The sequence below is a fragment of the Phragmites australis genome, chromosome 2 (genome assembly GCF_958298935.1).
Source record: "Phragmites australis chromosome 2, lpPhrAust1.1, whole genome shotgun sequence".
In the NCBI taxonomy this organism is placed as follows: Eukaryota; Viridiplantae; Streptophyta; class Magnoliopsida; order Poales; family Poaceae; genus Phragmites; species Phragmites australis.
This window is the reverse complement of record NC_084922.1, coordinates 46,892,373-46,913,134: the sequence shown is the minus strand read 5'-3', so window position 1 is coordinate 46,913,134 and position 20,762 is coordinate 46,892,373. Positions and strand designations below refer to the sequence as shown.

At 44.0% G+C, this 20,762-nt stretch overlaps 1 protein-coding gene across 6 annotated transcripts; it reads right to left on the bottom strand.

Moving 5' to 3' along the window:
* Nucleotides 1-12,348: 12,348 nt before the first annotated feature.
* LOC133909320 (PHD finger protein EHD3-like) lies at nucleotides 12,349-20,320 on the bottom strand. Of its 6 annotated transcripts, XM_062351700.1 has the most exons (5): nucleotides 19,262-20,301; nucleotides 18,931-19,109; nucleotides 17,746-17,833; nucleotides 16,789-16,891; nucleotides 12,349-13,236 (listed from the first exon to the last, which is right to left on the bottom strand). In XM_062351700.1, the coding sequence occupies exon 5, from the start codon at nucleotides 13,226-13,228 to the stop codon at nucleotides 12,707-12,709; it is 522 nt and encodes a 173-aa protein (XP_062207684.1). In that variant the 5' UTR covers nucleotides 13,229-13,236; nucleotides 16,789-16,891; nucleotides 17,746-17,833; nucleotides 18,931-19,109; nucleotides 19,262-20,301; the 3' UTR covers nucleotides 12,349-12,706. The 6 variants fall into 6 exon arrangements, 2 of the variants coding, with proteins under 2 accessions (XP_062207684.1, XP_062207683.1); XM_062351699.1 differs by having other exon boundaries at nucleotides 15,334-17,833; nucleotides 19,262-20,300; XR_009908367.1 differs by having other exon boundaries at nucleotides 13,234-15,780; nucleotides 16,789-17,833; nucleotides 19,262-20,320.
* Nucleotides 20,321-20,762: the final 442 nt, after the last annotated feature.

Here is a 20,762-nt window from a genome sequence, read left to right as displayed (position 1 = left end):
CGCCAGACTATCCGGTGAGTTGATCTTCATTCTTCAGCACTTGCAATCGCCACTACAAGAAATATTCTGGTGCTATACTCCGGTGTGCACAAACCAAGCACCAGACCTTGTATTGGGTTGATCTTCAGTCTTCTGCACTTGCATTCTTCTCTGCAGAAAATACTACGATGTTACAAAGTACAGATCACCGGACTATCTACTGAGGTCCTCAGCCTTCTCTCCTTTGTTAGAAATACTCAGGTGAGTTCAACACATAGAGCACCATAACTTTTGATGAAGTCATCAGCATCAGCCTTCACTTTGTCTCTGGACACAATACTCTGGTGAGTTCAACACCTCTACACCGGACCTTCCTGTGGGGTAAATATTTTTAGAACTTTTCTAATTCAATTAAATTTATCCTGGTTGTGGTGGCTTCTTGATGTATTGCATCCACGAGACCTATTAACATATATTCTTGACTAACATGTTAGTCCCAATGATTATGTTGTCATTAATTACTAAAATCACAATCATGGCCTAATAGTGTAATTTTCTCTATAATTGTCAGTTGTATTTAAAAACCGATAGTGATATATAAAAATATGTACGTCTTTACGCGCGCTCCAGCTTGGCTTCACGCATGCACCTTCTCGGCTTCTCCCAGCACCATTGAATGTTGCTCTCACACTCGATCAACTCTCTCACTCTTTTGCTTGCTCTCGCTCTCGCTCTCACCCTGTTCCCTTCCATCGCCTTCGCTGCCATCGTATGATGGATCCGCCGTCGCAGACTCCACCGCCATCTTCTTCGGCCACACCTCCCACACCTGCGCTATAATCCGGGGGGAGGAGGAGGCCTTGTCGGCGTGGTCGTCAAACAAGGCGCCGACAACCTCGAATTTCGGTGACTCAGTGGGATCCCCCTCTGAGGACGAGGTGTGGGACTTCTTCGTCGATGAGCCGAAGGCAACGAAGCCCCGACCGAGCTCGTCGAAGGAGGATGCCGACGATTGTAACATCCTGAGTTTAAGCATGCCAATTAATTACAAAATTCACTCCAAATTAAAACTTTTTGGGATTAATTAAGCTAACTAAAATTAAGATAAAAGGTATGTGGATGTATATACTAGTATATATATATACATTCATATTTATGAGTTGTGCTAAGTTGCATTGGTATTTCAAAGTGCACCATAATCAATTTCAAAATAGTCTCTGAAAGTGCCTAGAGGTGGGGGGGGGTGAATAGCCTTTTCTGAAAATTAAAACTAAACATCGGATTAAAAGATGCTGGATACTCCGGTGAAGGTCGGATACTTCGGTCAATCCGGAGTCTCCGGTCTATATAGGATTTTGAGAATAACTAAGTATTAACGCGAACAGCTAGAATCTAAAGGTGATACTAAGTCTACTAGATATCACAAAGCTTAAACAACAAAAAATAATAGCAAGATGATCACTAGGACTAATTATATGGAAAATTCTCAAAGCTACACAATTAAGTAAATTGCACAAATGAGAACACAAGGGATTATCCCGGAGTTCGGTCACCTCACAAAGAAGTGCCTACGTCTCCGTTGAGGAGCTCACAAAGAGCCGAGTCTTTTCCAACCCTATCCTCTTCTAGCGATCGTAAAGATCAAGCTAGAATTTTCTTACTCAATTTAAAGTCGATTACAAACTTCTCGTGACACTCCACAAAGATTGGGTGCTCTACAGGCGACGCCTTGCCGTCTAGAAGCACAAGGCTCCAAGAGAAATGATCACAGCGAATGCTTGATGAAGAACTCAATGCTCAAGTGTTTTAATCTCACTCCAAACCCAAACTCACTAAATTTGCGCAAAACTAAGCACTAGAGATAGTTGGAGGGACTTTGAATGCTCTTGGAATGCTCTAGGAGTGTAGAGTTCAGCAGCAACAGCAAGCATTTAATGCCATGGGGTGTGGAAGTATATATAGCCATCTCTCAAAAACTAGCCGTTACTGTTCTGACAGACCTAACCTGGAGTATCCGGTGAACACTGGAGTACGCGGTCTCAATTCCAAAACAGTGTCAGAATGGTCACAGAACTGTGTTAGAACTAGCCATTACAGTTCTATTAAGTTACCGAAGTCTCCGGTGAACACCGGAGTCTCCGGTCCTGATAGGGCTACCACTCAGGCAAAGTCCGGAGACTTGCTGGACCCTCCGGCTTCTCCAGGTACCGGAGTATCCGGTGAACACCGGAGACTCCAGTCATTTTTAACAAAAGAATAAATATTAACCGAGCCACCCTTGCCGAAGTCTCCCTCGGAGACTCCGGTACAAATATTTTCTCCTACCGGAGTATCCGATGAACACCGGAGACTCCGGTCTTTTCCAACAAAAATAAATGCCTAACCGAGCGACTTCTGGTGGAGTCTCCCTCGGAGACTCCGGCCTGAAAACTCACCAATCACCGGAGTATCCGGTGAACACCGGAGACTCCGGGCAAAAAGAAATTCGGAACCGAGCACCTTCTGTCGGAGTCTGTCTTGGAGACTCCGGTTTAAATACTGAGTACCGGAGTATTCGGTGAACACCGGAGACTCCGAACTCAGTGAACTTCTGTCTAACATCCCGGTGTCCGTGGGTGAGTGTGTCTCTCAACTTATTGATACTAAAGGATATCTTGAGCATTGAGACACTAAATAAGCAATCAAACGCAACCCTCTTAATAGAGTGGCTATCCTAGACTCAATTTCAAAAATAGAAAAATTTAAATCCTATTAAGTACTCCTCGTTTTTTCTCTTTTCTTTTTGAAGGGCGTTAATCATCATATGTCTTCTCAATTTAGACTAAGACCTGTTCATGACTTAGATAAACATATTAGATCCTTAATCGTTTTGTCATCAATAAGCTAAAACCTACTTAGGAGGCCTAGATGCACTTTCAGTCTCCACATTAAGTTGGTTCATATGCATTAGTTTGAGATTTCTACGGCTCTTTGTGTGGAGGTTTGAAACTGAATGTCTCTCAATTTCAAATCTACTCTTAGATTCTATTAAGCTCCAATCCAATTTGAGTTCAAATCCCTTGATTCCAATCATCCTAGAAAGCTCTAGATGCATGTCTAAATCCTAATTTAAATATGTCTCTTTGAATTGATCTCAATAAAAAAATCAAAACCAAATTCTAATTCTCCAAATTGAATTATTCCAAAATCTTTTTTTTCCTTTTCTTCTTCTTCTCCTTTTCCTTTTCTTTTTCCCTTTTCTTCACCCGGGCCGGTTTCCTTATCCCCTTTCTTTTCTCTCGGTCAGCCCAACAGCCGGCCTCATTCCTTCTTCCCTCACGCGTGCCAGCCCATTCACCATGCTGATGGCACGGCCATGCCTACACACGCTCGCTCGCATCTGCGCGCGAGCCCCAGTCGTCCTCGTGTCGCCAACCCCGCGAGCGCCTACGCCTCTCCTCCTTTCTCCTCCCTTCAGCGCGATGCGCCCTTAGCCAGCCGCCATTTCCCTCTCCGGGAAATATCTCGCCGCCCTTATCGGTCTCTGCTTCTTCCGCTCTCTCCCTCCTCTCTCTGCTGCTGCCCATGCTCCACGCCCATACCGTGCGACTTCCGGCCCGCGCCCATGCCCACGCCGATACAGGCAGCCCATGCCCCGGGAAAAAGGGTGGGCGCCAGTCGCCACCACGCCACCAATGTTGCTTGACACCAGTGAGCCGCACCGTCTCTCTCCGTCCCTCTCCCCTCTATAAATAGAGCCCTAGTCTCTCTCCCTCTCCCTCTTTCTCCCTTTCGCCAGGCCACAACACTGTCGTCATCACCATTGTCGCCGCTGTGACTTCGCCATCACCGACCCACCGTCGACGTGTTGCCGAGGAGCACCGGAGAGCCATCATCGTCCCTATGCCGTCGCTTGTCCATCGGAAGCCCGACGGGAGCCATCCATGCACAGAGCCGAGCCAACGCTATCGTCGCTTGTGCTTCTCGCCGCCAGCTACCTTCCCGTTCCTTCGACCCAGACACTAGTGAGCCTTCCAATCCCCCTTCGCATCCATGTAGAAAGCATGTTGTCACGCGTCGCCGTGAGTTTGTCTCCACCGCTATGCTTGCACTCACTGCCGACGTGCTTTTGCTCTGTGATGTGATCCGGCCATCGTGCCGTGATGCCTAGAGGTGCTAGGCCCATTTTCTTTGCAAGTTGGCCCCTTCCCGTGCAGGGAAGGTGATGCCCATTTTTCCTTGCATCGTTGTTGTTTCCCCCTCTTCGGCTGCCGTCGATGAGCTCCCAACTGAGTCCGCCGTATTGCGTAGTGGGCCGGCGTGCTTTCGTCCTTATGAAACCCCGGCCGGAACACTTCTTCGGTGAGCTTCCCAGTGCGCACCACCATCAATTTCTTATCTCCGATCGACTTACCCCTCCCCTCCACCGCTCGCCCCAGCGCCAACGCCCCCGCGTACACTTGAAGCGGCCTCGGGCCATGGCTCGACCTAGCCGATTAGGCCATGGCTCGACCTAGTGGCCGACTGGCCTGCTAGGCTGGCCCGACTACCAAAGGTCGTGTATCTGTGGGGCAGCCCAGCTTCCTTAGCCCGTTAGCCACCAGCCCAAGACTTGAGCGGGCCTGCACTGTGTGGGCCCAGCACTATGCAGCCCAGGCTCATCCAAGCTCAGAACCGGCCCATCTAAGCCCATTCGGCCCAAACTAGTACTATTCACATGGATCCCACCAATTCACTGTTCATGTGGGACCAGGCTACTACTTGGTGGGTCCTACTCGTGGGCCCCACCTCTAAATAGTGATATTTCATATTTTTATTGATTTAATTTTAGATTAAATCTTTCAGGATCCATAACTTCTCCGTTCTGGCTCCGATTTCAGCAATTCTTTCATCGAAATTCATCTAAAATCGTGATCTACTCATCTGTCACATTGTGATATCCATTAGGACTCATTTGGCTTTCTATTTGGTGTTAATTGATTCTTCTCTAGTATAGTCGTTATTGATCGTAGTCGCAATTGCAGAGCAACCGGAGTTCTACGAGTGCTACGTAAGAAGCATCAGGAGCGAGGAGGATCCTAACTGCAACTAAGACTTTGAAGAGAACTTTAGAGAAGGTAAGTCCTATCCTTTTGATCATATTAAACCTATATTTTCAACTAATCTACATGATCAATTAAAATCGGACTTATATCGCATGTGCTATGTAATGCGCTCTTACAAATTACCTGTAGTAGTTAATCCTATTAAACATTTGCCAGGCCATAAATGTTATCATCCAAAATACATATCACCTTAGGATTATTTGTTGTTATCTATATTAATAACAGTCGATGCCTTGATATCTAGCATGCTTAGGATTGAATACGTCTCCCTAGAGACGTCGCTTTTAAAACACCTCTCTTCAGAGATAAGATTATTGTTATCAATGATAACTCATATACCATGAATCTTTGATGGTTGTGAATTTCATGATGGTTGTAAAATCCTTGATATCATATGGGATGTGGAGGGTGATGTGTAAAAATAGGTGAAAACTATTTTGGCGATGGTAGGTGGAGTAGTACTCTGGACGAGGATGCTCCTGGGGGCTTGAGTCACCTCTGTGATGTTCATTGCCCGGAAGATACCTGTCCTGGTCGCTTAAGGACCGAGTCTTGCGCCGTCATGCTTAGTCACCCCCGTGCAATCATGTGTCTTGAATGGGCAGGACTTGACTTTTCTTTCACGAGATTGAGTGGGACATAATACTAGGAGGCTGAGAGCAACGAGAGGCCAAGTGTCCATCTATCCCTATGTCTGAAGGTTTCAAGAACCGGTCTAGGCTTAAAAAGGGAACTGGCCTTCAGTGCATGGCCTCTGAGACTTGGGGTGTCTTGTAGAAAATCTCGGCAGGAAAGGTGTTTGGAGGGTCTTGGTATGATTCGCTCCTCTACTTGCAACGGTTGGAGGCTAAGTATATCGCGTAGGTACAGTGTATAATATTTGCAGAGTGTAAATCTATTCTAATAGTTGTATCTATAGTCATGGACACGTGAAGGTATGGTCACGCTTGAGTAGACTCCGGATGCGTGTGTCTTGACGAGTGAATTTGTGGACTAGATGTCTGTGGGATGAGATTTCTGACTACAGTACTGCTACAGTAACCAGACGGGTTTTCTCAGCAACGCCTAGCTCTGTGAACAGTACTGCTACAGTATGCGGCTAATACAGTAACCCAGCAAATCTGGAGCCCATATTCTCTCTGTAACACTGTAGCACTAGGTACGGACTAACACTGCAGCACTAGGTGCGAGCTAACACTGTAGCAACAGATACAGACACTGTAGCAACAGATGCAGACCCTGTACAGATGATTTTCAGTGCTACAGTCAAAGAGTACTGTAGGACTTTTCTGCAAATTTGAAACTACTGCTAGAGTTGGCCTAAACAAGCTCGACGAATGCAGGTTTTAGGTGGCTATCAATCCATAGGCATCACATCCATTGTTTGTCCAGTACTTGTCCTGATTTCAGGAGGCAGCACACATCGGCAGCTTTTCAAAGAAGAGTCAACCGAGCTGGACTGAGAGGATCTAGCCAGCTGAGATTAACTTGGGATTAGATCTAACCAATCCATGGGAGTGAGTGGATAAATGTGCGGGGCCTCCAATCTTGGTGGGTCAAGGCGGCTAATGTTAGCCACAACCTGCGATGATCGCAATCTGGAATTCCTGGAGGCGCCTGCGTCTCCCATACTGTGCCGATATACACATGCCGCTCTCTATCTGATCCATTCATCGGATTTCGTACATATGAATAATTCATAAAACATTCAGATTCGGTTGTCTTCTTCCTTGCTTTTGTCCACTCCTGAGCGAGCCTGGGGACAAGCTAAGTGCTAGCTTGGGGACGACGAGACGACTAGGATATATTTCTTGAGATCCTGGACGCTTAGGTACAAGATAATTGTTCTTGTTGCCTACCGACACAGGTACACGCTGGATTATACTATTTCTTTGAATGCAGACGAAGAACAGTACAAGACGCATGCAGGGCTGATGGCTATATCCTCGTTTGGCAGCACTGGTACTTTGCAATCATCCGCGGACCCACTTGATGCATGAGTATGCAGTTGTATAACCAATTTTTTTGGAAAAATCAATTATATATACAGTATATATTAAACATACGTGTAGTATGTAGCTAATTGGATCTAAAACTCACAACTTTAGTCTTCTATCGAATATCTATTGTCGGTCCATCCTCACTTCCGCATACTCAATTACCCTTCGCTGAATTCGCTTCGTCACAATCTTGCATTCCCAACTTAGAATTTTTGGATCCACCACTGTTTGCAATGCGCACATCCAAGAAGGACAGAGATCGATTTCAGTGTGCAATAATGCCATGTTCGTGAACATACTTGTCGGATCGACGCGCATATCCTGCTCTGCCCCTGAGGACAAAAGGACAAAGCGATGCGCTGCCCAACAGTACAGGCACGTCGGACGCCGACGCATCGCGGCGGCAGCGTGCGTACGTGCCATGCACAGGCGTCGGCAGGCGATGTGGAGCCATCGAAAAGGCCGAGTTCTTTCCTACAATAACAGACGCTTATCCAATCCCCGTAGTACCTACGGAGACACTGACAAAGGGGGTCACCGAGCCAGGGAGTACTCACTCCAGTCCAGGGGACTGTTTGTCGGTGTCCGGTGCCGTGCGGATGCTAGGGAGCTCATGCTTGAAGCTTTAGCGTTTGGTTCGGTCAAATGTAATGTAATACATTCGAATTACAGTGCTATTCGAAGCCGTTAGTTACCGTTGATTACGATGTCCTGTAATTGGAAGATGCAGTAACTGAAAACAGGATAATACAAAATCGATACAAAAAATTGAACGTATCCTATACTATTATTGCCTATAGCAATTCACCATCTCCTCATCTTCCTTCCGCTCGCGAGTCTCCTCATGCATACCACGCCTACGATGGCCATCGTCTCTTCTTCCTCATTACTGGTCTGCGCTCCCTCTCTAATTCATCTCCTGCACCATCTACTGCTCCCAAGCGGTACTCCAGCACACACATACTTGTCGTCTTTAGGCTTCAGCCACCCCTTCGCTTGAACCCCCTCAATGCTTTCAGGAGAGCGTAGCGAGATCATAACTAATGGGCAGGTGGTGAGCAGATGCACAGACGCAGATCAACCGATGGTGATCTCAGTATTTGGTTGGTTGCTTCTCTGTTTTGCTTCTCCTTTGCATTGATCGATTTGTTTCCAGCTGTTCCAATCTATCAGGAGATAACTTTCGTTTGTTCTTAGGTGCAAACGATATCATTTTTTTATTTCTACTCTGTCAGATCTAATCCTGGTTCTTTTGTGCACATGAGATTTCTTCGGTTTTAGTTGTTAAGATCTAGCGCTGGTTCTGATGACAAAATACCGTAATAGCTTTCCATTCCATTCCCGTGCTGAACCAAACAAATGTTGTATTTACTTATACCATTTCTATTACCAGTGTAATCCGATTTCAATTATGTTTGCATTATAAATCTTGAACCAAACACTATCTCAGTGTATAGTTTGTTGGCATGTGCTAACGCTGTACACGCCAGGAGATGTTAGAGTTGGTGTGAAACGCTCCAACGTCTTGGTTTGCTTTAAAATTCTAAGAGTATCCAAGGGATTTCTTTTGCCGAGAAGAGATTTTTGTTTTTTCTACGTTCTAACGGTTTGCAGTCAGTAGGGCTGCAGGGGCGGGTGTTGTGGAAGTTTTAGAATTTGGTCTTTCTTTAAAAAAAATTCTACGCATGAATTTATAGAGAAATAATATCAAAAATTAGATTATTTTTATGGTGTCATGATATCTGACGCCATGGTTAAATAACATGTCGCTATGATAATTAGTGTTATAGTAGCTATCATATATGATCTTTAAAGTTTAAAATAGAAGATCGGTAGCACGACGTCAAATATCGTGACGCGTGCAAAAATAATTTATTTTGATAAATTATTTTTACAGAGGTCTATTAGTAGAATATATTTAAAAGAAGTTGGAAATGTAAAAATTTCACCGCCGGTGTCTACATTCCTGCCCTTCCAATCAGCGAAAAGTTAACCCTCACCAGCCGATGGAAGAGATGGACGCCGATGGCGGTCCGGCAAACTGCACGATCGATCGAGAACCGACCGACGTGAGATCGGTCAGCTCGGCCGCACTTTTGTCGCGCCGAGCTGGTCGACCTGACATCGAGACGATCGTACGCAGCACTGGTCGGCACCACTGCACTGCACTTATCGACCGCGCAGTGGCTCGACCGAACGATTGATCGGTCTGGTACAGCGTGACGACGGCGTCCAGGTCCACCTGACATGATGCTAGTGTGCGTTGTCTCTTTCCCTTTGTGTGTGAAAGAGATGGGTCGTTGTGACAACTGAGAGCTCCTCTTGCTCGGAGCAGCAAAATCAAGTACCATGGCATGTGTCGCTTCCTCGTAGGCGGCTGCCTCCAGGACCCAACGAGAGAAATTCCCAACTTCGAACAAGAATTGAACTGTTTCGTGCGAAATACAAATTGAGATCTTTTAGGTTGCAATGGGTGGTAATAGAGAATATACGACTTATTTGTTAGAGCTTTTATTGATCTAAATTTTTTACAGAGAGTGATTTTATTTTTAAGGAAGTGATTTTGTAATTGAAAATGATTCTTTAAAATAAAATATATAGGGAAAGTGATTCTATACGGGAAGTGAATTAGGGAAAACTGCTTTTTTCAGATTTCACTTCTAATTAATTTTAAAAAATCGCTCACACGAATTTCACTCAGTAAGCTAAAAGCTGAAATTTACTGTTTGGCAAAACTCTCTCTAATTATAGTCATGAAGCTACTCGAGCTCTACCGAACAGACCATACGTCTACAACTGAATCATCCAACCAATTGTACTCTATTTACTGTAGACACCCTCTCAGATTTTGCTAATTATTTTGTGAAAAAAATATGCGTGACAGTCAGGAAGGCTATCTATAAACTGGTAAAATCATACCTGAAACGGAAAGCACGAAAAAGAGGAAGTAAAGGAATGAAAATTGTCAGGCTGATCACAAAATGGAGACATCATTCACTCTTTCCTCTATATTTGGATAGACCTAATTTTTCGAATTTTTGTTAGGTTGTAGATGAACATCAACCTATCTCCAATAGTTCTTATTATTTTTTAAGTGGGTTTTTAGCCTTTTAACGTGGGATGTACGAGGGATGCACCAAAGGGATAGTGCACGGAATATTCCTCCATATGACTTCACTTTTCATATCCTTTGTTGCGATATATAAATGTCACATTTTTTTCACGTTAGAAGATAATTTCAAGCATTTAGGTTACTTAAGGATGCATCTAACAATTTGATATGTGATTTTTTAAAATAAACAGTAGATAATACTATGCACCGTTGGATCCATCGACCACCTCACCCCTCCGGTTGGATTAAAATGCCACCAACCCTAAATATGGATCCTCCCCTCGCTTCCTACCGCACCCGTCGCCTCCTCCCCAATCCCCGCATCCCCTTCTCTCTCTCGCTAACACAGCCATCCCACAACACCCTCCTCGCTACCACCTCGCCTGCAAATACCATCGCAAAATCCAACTTGATTTTTCCTCATCTTCATTGTTGGACAACTCTACAATCAACCGGCAGCCCCGTCATAGTCCCATCCGTTATCATCTCTTCCCCGGTCCAAGATTTGAGAGGATCACGGTGAAAATTTGGCGACCATATTAATATGATTCAGGTAAATACACTTTACAATATCGCTTATTTAAAACTTACGGATTAGGCGTGACGAGTCCGAGCAGAAACAAAACATACCAACGTAGATCTAAAGTTGAGGCATTAGATCTAGTAGCGGTGACAAAGATGCGGCCATCGATTTTGTGGACGGCTTTTGTAGTATGACTTTCGAGACACCTGTTTTGGATCCAAGATGGGGACATGATTAAGGTAGCTTGGACATCACATCGGTGTCAGTGTGTGCTGCCATTTCAGAGAGAGAGAAAAGAGAGAGGGAGAGAGAGAGAAGCTGACGGCTGCCCCTGAAACCGAGATGAGCAACAGGTAACAGCTGCTTGCCCTGTCTCGCTTGCAACGTGGGTCACGGCGGGCCTGGTCTGTTGCCCAGCCGAGTCCATTCCTATTGTCCTCGGTCTCTCACATGACAACACGCGCCTTCACATGGGCTTAAAGTGAATGGTGGGCTCTGCGAAAGGGAAAGGGGTTAGTAATACTCAGGTATAGATTCTATTTGGAATAGCTAAAATTTATGTGTGTTTTATCGGAAAATGATTTTTGCTGAAAGTTGCTTGTGGTTTTTTTTTAGCTGTTGGTTTTTACGAGAAAATTTTAAGTTCTCAGCATACCAAAAGTCAGAAAAACTATTCTGATACAGTTTATCAGCTTTTAATTTATTTTATCAGAAATCAGCTTTTTAAGTTTTTAAAATCCAACAATAAACCAGTCTGTTTGTTTCAGTTTTTAGCTTCTGAAAAATAGAAATTAGCCATAGGCTAAAATAAATAGGGCCATAGTGCCCATGTCGGACGTTAAACAAGTTGGCAGCAAAACATATCTGCAAGTCGATTTTACGTGCTTACGACTTTGTTATGCTACTTCCAAAGCGATTCATATGCCCTAACACATTAGTCAGATTCAGGGATCATTTTACAATTTTCTTTTCACCGGCAAAAATACTGATATTTGCGAATTTGCCAATATTTCGATCATTTTTCGTCTCACATATTAGTAAAAGAAAAATTTAAAATTAGATATTTCATTCCTCTCTAAAATTTGTGAATTTTTTATACATGTTAGTAAGATGAATGCTGAGAAGAGGACGAAGAAGGGGGTGGCGCATTCGGGGACTCGTTCAAGCAATCACTGGCCAAGCTCCATGTTATGTCTGAGCAGCAGGTACATGGTCCTTTCGTTTTAACTATCAATTCATCACTCCTACTATGATTCTTAGCTCATTGTAATCCCCCTGGCGAAATTGGCTCCATTAGCTCCAACTTCTCATGATCAAATACAATTCATTTTTGTTGGGCATATTACGAATCCAACAACATTGGACAACTCCATTAGCTCATTCAATATCACCTGCATCAGAACTATTCAGAAAGCGGCCTGTACATTGCGTTATAGTATAGCAATGCCCTGTCGTTCAGGCACGAAAAATAAGAAACAAGAAACAAGAAAAAAGGGGGAAAGGGAGAATCTTGTAGGACCATGAGCATAGGATATCTGAGCCTATTTCCGAAGGTGGTGTTTCTCTTTAACTGGAAACGACACACGAATCAAATTGTACCTGCAATGCACGAGCTAAAAAAAACACACCATGTCTCAACGGACACCTTACTCGACCGATATCCACCATTTTTCTTTCAATTCCAGTACCCAGTTCTCAAGTTCCGACGCTGGCAAGTTCTTTAAGTATGACCTCACAGAGGCGAAAGAAACGATGAAAAGAAAAGGAGCGACTCTAATGGATTCAATATTCTCCACCATCAGTTCAGACGGCACATGTTTCTGAGACCCTCAGGCTCTTGTCCTAACTCCTGACCATAAGGTCTTCGGCTGGACAGAGCTAAGGCTCCCAGGACAGAAACCTTGTGTTGCCTGAATCCGAGGCAAAGAACACAAATCCACTCACTGACGAAATGGAACATAATCTACGGTACAGCCACTGTTTATGAAGCTGCGGATCTCCATGCTTCCTACTTCGCCGAAGTCAGCTGCTGCTCATCGGCGTTCAGCTTCTCCGCAGCAGAAAGCAGCAAGTTCACACCATCATACTTCCTACTCTTCACCATAGCACCATCCTTCCTGTGGAGCTTCAGCATCCTTTGCTCGTACTTTCTCGTCTCCCGCTCCTTTGCCATCTCTGCCTTGCAGGAGGGGCAGTACCACTTCCCTTCTGGCACTGAAGTACGTGGAGGCCTGAGGCAGTACAGGTGATGGCCCTCATCACAGCCATCACACAGGATGATCTGATCATCATCCTTGTCATCAAGACAAACCCGGCAGAGGCAAGATGGGCAGTACCAGTGTGGTTTGTTCCTCTGCGCATTGCTCGCGATCTTCTTAGGCTTCAGGCACCGGATGTGGTAGTACTTGTACAGACAAAGAGAGTGACAACAAATCAAGAATTCCTTGCCCTTCTCTTCAGGTTCTCCGCATACCTTGCAACATCCAGCGCGAGCAGTACCTGACAGCTTCACATCCTCGGCTGGTTCCATGCTTGAATCTGTTGAAAGGACACCATCACTTTGTTAAAAATGACTTGAAAATAGTTGCCAAGCATGATAAAATGCCTTTAAATTTTGGTAAAATAGCACTATAAAAGTTTAAAAGAACTACAGCACTTCAAAACTGATGAAATCAAAACGCATCAGAGATTTAAACTACAAGCATTTAACAAAAAACGACTGTTGTTTAATCCAAGATCCAGGTATTCAATTACACTTCTCCAACTTAATAGGTTGGATATGCTAGCTAGTCTAGAGTTCATCCATGTACGAGTTGAATTTAGTATAGTTGTGTGCAGCCACTTTCTGATATATAGACTGTGAAATCTTTTGTCGAAGTATGGCTCCAAATCAATTTACTCTATCTTTTGAATCATCAAGATGTACATTTCTGCACTAGTTCTGAATCTGATCTGACGAACCCAATAATAGCTCATCAAGATGTCTTCTGACAGAAAATTGAGCTTGGCCAAGAAACTTCAGGCTTTTGAATCAGTTCATACATCTCTGGAAATTTCAGGGCTAAAGTAACATCATAGAGCCAGGTATCTTCCTAGAAACGAATTCTGGTACCTGAGCCCGCTTTCCAATACCAACCTGTGTATAGGATGGTCTTCAATTTAACAAAATACTTCAGACTGGTGAATCAGTTGGTTTCCATTTGATCCAAAAAAACGATCTCTGTCTGATATATTTTGCTTCAACTATCTGTTGCCAACTTGCCATAAACCTGTTCCATTCTGACCTTTGAACAGCCATTTAGCTAACAGGCACTAGTTCATGGTGTCCAGATGTTTAGCTCCCAATGCCCCTTGCTTTTTCTGCTTGCAAACAATATCACATTTGACCAAATACCTTGCCACAAGAATCTCCTCCTGAGCGTATCAATTTTCTGTATGATTGTTTTTGGTAGTTGGTACACGGACATAAGTTAGATAGGTATTGTGCTAAGACATGATTCCAGGAAAACAAGTCTCCTTCATGGAGAAACAAAGCCACCTCTTTATCACGAATAGCCAATCCACCAACAAAAATCTTCTGGTTGACACAGAACTCTTAGGTACGTGATTGGCAAGTGACCAATATGAATAGTGAAATAAATCTGCCATCATTTCTGCTCTTTGATTATCCTCTCCCAAAAGCACTACAACACTCTTGAGACAGCTTTTCAGCTCAGTCATTCTTCCATATGCATACAACAAAATTTTCACATTCTGAGCCACAACAATACCATCAGAGCTAGGACAGTGTCATCTGCATATTGAAGCAAGGCTAGTCCTTTTCGGATCAAATGATCAAATGGGGAACTAATCCGCAATTAATCCATTTGGTTGGGCTCTTCTCACCATAGCAGCTAAACCCATCTTCCCAAATTGAAGAGGGAAGGAGACAAGGGATCTCGCCTCAAACCCTGATAACCCTGAAAGTACTGGTCCTTCCTCATCATTCAGCCTAATGCAAATCTGCCCTTGCGCACAAAAGCTTTTATCCATCTGCACCAAAACCTGATTAAAACCCTAAATTACGAGAATCAGATCCAAAAAGGTGCAAAGTACTTTATCATAAACCTTTTTGAATTGTTGATGCTTCTGGAACCTTTGGTGATAATGTGATCACACCAAAATTCAGCCTGTGAATTTCCAGATCTTATTTGTGAAAGTGCTCGGATATTCTCATAAGATTTGTCTTGATATATTCCAGAAGGTTTGATAAAATTCATCAGGGAAACTATCAGGTCCAAATGCCTCATTTGATTCTATGGACTGAATAGCATCAAATACCTCTTGTTCTGTAAGATCTGCATTCTCTTCTTCCAACCACAAATCCGGCTGTAACTGAACGGGACTAGTATCCCCAGGCCCAAAAAACTCTTTGTAGCAAAGCAGCATCGAAAGTAAGATGAAACAAAAACAGATTCCTAAAAATCACCAAACTAAGACACCCAACACGACCAGAAATCCCCTCCTCCCCCTACAGAACCCTCGCCCCCAAAAGATTCACCAAGGAGGTTCAAAATTTTAGGGTAAAACGTGGCCAAAACAGCAAGAAGTAGAGGGGGAAAGGGGGGAATAGGCAAAGATGGTTTTGAAGAGTACCTGTGCCTGGCGGTGCTGTGGAGTTGTATTTCGGGGAATGCAGGAGAAATTCGGAATCCAGGGAAGATGTGCAGAGATGCAGGTGAAATTCGGAATCCAAGGAGAGAAAGAGTTACTTCTTTTTAAGCCCTCAAAATAATTACTTCTGTTCTTCCCTCTATTAAGCACAATTACTGAGATGTTTTTCCTTAGAAAAACTTAGCACTATGACTTTATTTTCAAGCCAAGATGCATTTCAAAAATGTTTGAATGCTGGTACGCATGCATTGCCTCTGTTGTTTGTGTCTGCCCTGGATATCTGTATAGTTGGTCATGGTTCCAGCACTTTTTTTGACTAAAAATTGTGGGGGAGATCCCCACCGAGCAGCCATTTTATATATTTAAAGAAAGGTATTGTTGAATGCATAACTGATAGAACTAAACCAAGAAGAGTCTTGCAATTTGTTCCTGCAAGTTATGAGATACTGATATAAGTTGAATGCATAACTGCATATGAGTTCGTGTGATCTAGGAACAAATTGCAAGACCCTTGTTTGTTTAGTTAAGTTGTGGCCTTTTCCCCTAAAAGCCACTATGTTCTTAAGCAAGTGCATTTTATTGTCATCTTAGGATACTACAGAAAGATGTTTTTAAGTTGTGGCCTTTTCCCATTCTATTTTTCTTTTGGCCATTGATCAAGCTTTTTGGGTACCTCTGCTGCAAGCAAGATATCTGGAAGCCTCACCTTCTAAAGCTCTCTTTCAAAACAAATTGAAGAATAAAACAGAAAATGAAAAGGAAAAAGGTAAAACATATTAAGAAAAACAAAAGGCTAAGCTACTAATATGGCCAAAACGGAAATTATTAATTTGTTGGGTGGATGTGCCAAAATTTCTTGTTAGGGTAACATATGTAGATTAGCAGAAAACAGCCTAGGTGTCAAGTAAACATGGTTCACATGATAATGCCAGTCTGGAAAAAGTTAAGCTGCCTTATCCTCAGTTTCTCCTCATCATATTCAGTTTTTGCCTTTATGGAAAGTTTAAGTTATTAGGTGCATGGTGCAACTTCACACAACTTTTAGGAAGCCATTAAATTTTGCCAGAATTGTGTGATATGACAGAACATACAGGGATACAGCTCAATAGAATGTCACTATTCACAACCAGTACACAGATGTCCTAATACAGCTATATTTTATTTTTCACAATTTTTGGGAGGCAATTTTTCAACTCATCGAACAAGCAATATTCATATCCAAGATATGCCATGCATGGATTCCTTGATTTTACAAGTTTAGTGGAAATGATCTCAATGAAATATTGTAAATATATGTCTCAGTGACATCAAATTTCCCATCCATACAGAATTATAGGCTAGACGATAACACTTTCTTGATGCTGTTTATAGTGTTGCCGCGTCTTATTAAAATATAGTACGATTGATTAGCAGCATTTTGTCAACAAGGTTAGGTACCTGAATGGAAATTTCAGTAAGGCCTAAATTTGATTGCCATCTTTAGAAGTAGAATACAGGTTCAATTCACACTACTAGAGTTAGTAGGGTTGAAGTGAGCAACCTGCACAAAGTGTCACAAATGTATCAGTTCATGAACTCCACTTTCTTCTCCTGAACTAAATAAAACTCCAGGGTTTTTCATAAATTTACAAGTTTTAAAGAAGCAAAACATGTGTTTGTACACTTAGACCTGCAGTGTGAATATGTTAATATTCAAACGCCTGAAGATCAGGTTGCATCATCAGGTCTCCTCAGATTGTAGGCACTTATGCAGTGAAATGAATAGAAGGACAAGAAGAAAATCTCTGAGATGAATCAAATAGATGTAGCCATAAAGATATGCACAGATATAATTCAATGGCAAGGCTTTTGTTTTATTTTGGGCAAAAAAATATGAGCCTTTTCACATAGCCAATTCAGGTAGAGGTGGCAAATACATTGCTAGGGGTGACGAACAGAGAACCAAAAGAAAGCAGTGGGAGTCTTTAGGTAATAAAACTAGTACCAACCTTTAGTTGAAAATCCCTACTATCAATGCAGTAATCATCTCCATCTCATGAAAGCTAGTGCTAACCTTAAGAATAACCTATCCATGCATTCAACCAAAAACATAAATGGTACTGAAAAAGTGCTCCTACCATGTGTTTTCCAAGCAAAATCATCAAGTATTTTTGACAGATTTCAGAGTTGCAGCACCAATATATGGCAGGATAAAATATTGCATTATTCTATTTATCAGTGCAACGGAACCAAAATGAAATACACAGATATCCTTGGCAGAAACAAAGAAAGGCAGTGCATGCATCACCTACACCTGCATTCAAACATTTTTGAAAACATCTTGGATTGGAACCAAATCATGTGCTTCACAGAGGCAAGAATAAAAGCATAACTTGGGGGGAAGTAAACGCTCACCAAGCATCCCCGTGTTACCGCAGGCTCCTTCATCCCTCGCTACTCTGTATCCTTGTCACAACTATCAGCTCACGAACATCGCTCTCCCCTGAAGTAAAGGATATCTCCAAGGTGATATTTATGATAGTTTTGATAAATCTGCAAGCTTTAAGTCACCCTAGTTACCCTTTGGTTTTCATTTTGGCACATTACAGGTCACATTCATGCAATTATAATTCTACTGTTTATTCAGTTTTAGTTTTTTGAAAAGGGCCAAAGTTACTTAGAAATGCCATATCAGTGAAAAGTTCTTTGTGCCAAAAGCAAAATTAGTGGAATTATGATTTCTGCATCGCAATGAAAATTTGCAAGGCAGAAACGTCAGTTAGTCAAGGATATAAATGCAGCATCCCATCTTTAAACGCTAAAGCTTGATTGGGAACTGAAAAGGGGGGGGGGGGGGGGGGCAGGAAAACAAGATGACATGCTAAAGAGAAATGGTGATGTGCCAATTAATATAGATGTAAAACTATGGCCAGCGCCAGCCAAAAGCAAAGGCACCAATGGGCAATAACCAGTTGCAGTGAGGTTGTTCACACAGTAATCAATTATTACATGGAATTGGCAGGCTTAATCACATAACTTTTTCCATTTATGCAGTAAGCACAATATTACAGTAGCAACGATGGGGATCAACTCTTCAAGGAGATATTTTAACAGAAAATCTCCCTTTAGTATTTTAGGATGGACAGTTTGTCCACCATGAGCCGCCATTTTATTATGCAGAACATGTTTTTTATGTTTTTGTCCATTTGCACTTAGTGTACATGGGACAGACTTTATTATTCCCAGTTCATGGTTTACAAACTCAGCTACAAGTATACAGCAGCAGAAAGTACTCATGCAATATGTTAATATGTAGATTTAGTCGCCACAAATAAATCTTGCAGAATCAAGTTAAAGTGATCTTGTACACTAATGCTGCAGTTAACAATATTACACTGCATTTTAGCACAACTAACAGTAATATTGAAACCATGAGTCCTTCTCTCAGTTGTAATGTGATCGAACAAACAAGACATGATGCTGACTTCCAATTCAGAACGCAAGAAGAATTTGCATGGCTCATAGTCAAGATGCTCCCAAGACACCAGCTTCTGTCCAGGGAAAAAAGGAACTCGGAATAGCCTCTAGGATAAAATGTACCGTAGCCGCAGATGGTGCTTCTTCCAATAATCACGAGTGAACGAGTATGTTATTTTCCAACCGTGTTCTTGATACAGCTGTGAACTGTCAGTCTCAGTACAGTGAGCCGGTCACAATATGAACATACCTATGGAATACGAGCGCTTCAAGAATTCCCACTAAGACCCTTATCAGCAAGCCTGCCAAATATATGCAGAAGCATCAGCGCTTGGTGTTACCATACCATCAAATCAAGCAAACATTAGGAGCCGGAGGAGAGGCAGCAGATATGGAGATAAGGGTAATCAATGTCTGCCCAGAATACTGGAATTGAGAAGATACTATAAATTACCATGAAACAGTGTGCAAATCCGCATGCGCTGGAGCTTGTGCGCGAGCTTACACGACATAATTGGACAGGAAATGGATGAACACATGCTGCTAAGTAGGTACTGCAGTATTAGGGCATCAGATACCAATGGATCAGCTAACACTGGCCGCCAATGAGTTGTCAGTGGATCAGCTCTCTGGCTCAAACAATGGCCTGCGTTCGGCAATCCACTAGCTGGTAGCAAATCGATCCGGTGGGGAAGGAAAGGTTGACCGGGGCGCCCATCCCGCGATCTCGGCAATTGGTTCCGTGTCCGCTTGCGGAGCCACGGGCTCGGAGGCAGTGGATCAGAGATTCGGAGCGGAGCGCTAAGCGGCGGTGCGGAGAAGGTGAGAGGCGGTTGGTGCGGGCGGGCGAGCAGGTTTAGTAGGACGAGGAGGGCAAGTTTTTCCGGGGAGGCAGGCAGGGGGTCGCGGCCGCAGCAGGGGCGCGCGGGTGCCGACGGGCGGAGCGCAGGCGCACGGTCGCGGTTGCGGGCGGCGCTGCATGCGTGCCCATGCAGGTTTGCCCGCGGCGCGGCCGGATTTCGAATTGGCTGGTGCTGCTACAGTGAGCGGCGCGGCGCTGGACTGCTGTCTGCTGGTGCTGGAAAAGCACCGCATGGCGTGCCGTGGCCCGTGGGGAGGTGTGTACCAGCCGAGGAAAGCGTCCCTTGAGGCCGTGGTCGCACGGCCGCCGCCTCGCTCTGATTGTGCGCTGCGGCGTACCGCTGCCGGCTCGCTTGTCCGATTAAGGGCAGCTCCAACCATTAGAGCTGCCTTTAGATATAGATCGGTGAGGCGCGGCGGGGCGGAGCGGTTTTCTCGTCCGGTTCGCGCGGCCGTGCAGGCGGGTGAGGTCGACGAGGGGCCGGGGCCGCGGTTCTGTGCCAGCTGACTCGGGCCGTGGGTGCCCGCGGTGGCAGCGGCGTTCTTTGCTGAGCTCCGCATCAGGCATTATCACTTATCAGCGCATGCTTTCTCTCTTCTCATAATCGTCTACTTTACATGTCGGATTTCCTCTAGTTAAATATAACGGTCAACTTTCCTGTCGATTTTTTTAAAAAAGTGCATGCTTCCACCTCAAGTGCTTGCAGATTTTAGGCCCCGTTTGGTACCGATTCAGCCAGCTCTCTCTAGATAGAATCGGGCAAATCAGTATCAAACGGCCACTTTTGCACCGGCTCCTCTGGGTATCCGAGCGAATTGATTCGCTTGTTTACACGGGGTGGGTTGAAATCTCGCTTCCCGGTGAAACCAACTGACCGTTTTCGTCTCTGAACATCTAGTTCACTGATTATTACCCACAGTTACCATAAGTTAAAACTCCTAACCCGTACACCCCTCCTCCTGACTCGCAGCCCTAGACCACGCCCCTCCCCATCGATGTCTCTCGCTCTCCTCTCTAATGGTATTCTAGGGTTGTGCTGGTGGCCACCCCTAACACCGCCTTGAACCGGATCTCCGCCCTCAGCGCCACCCCT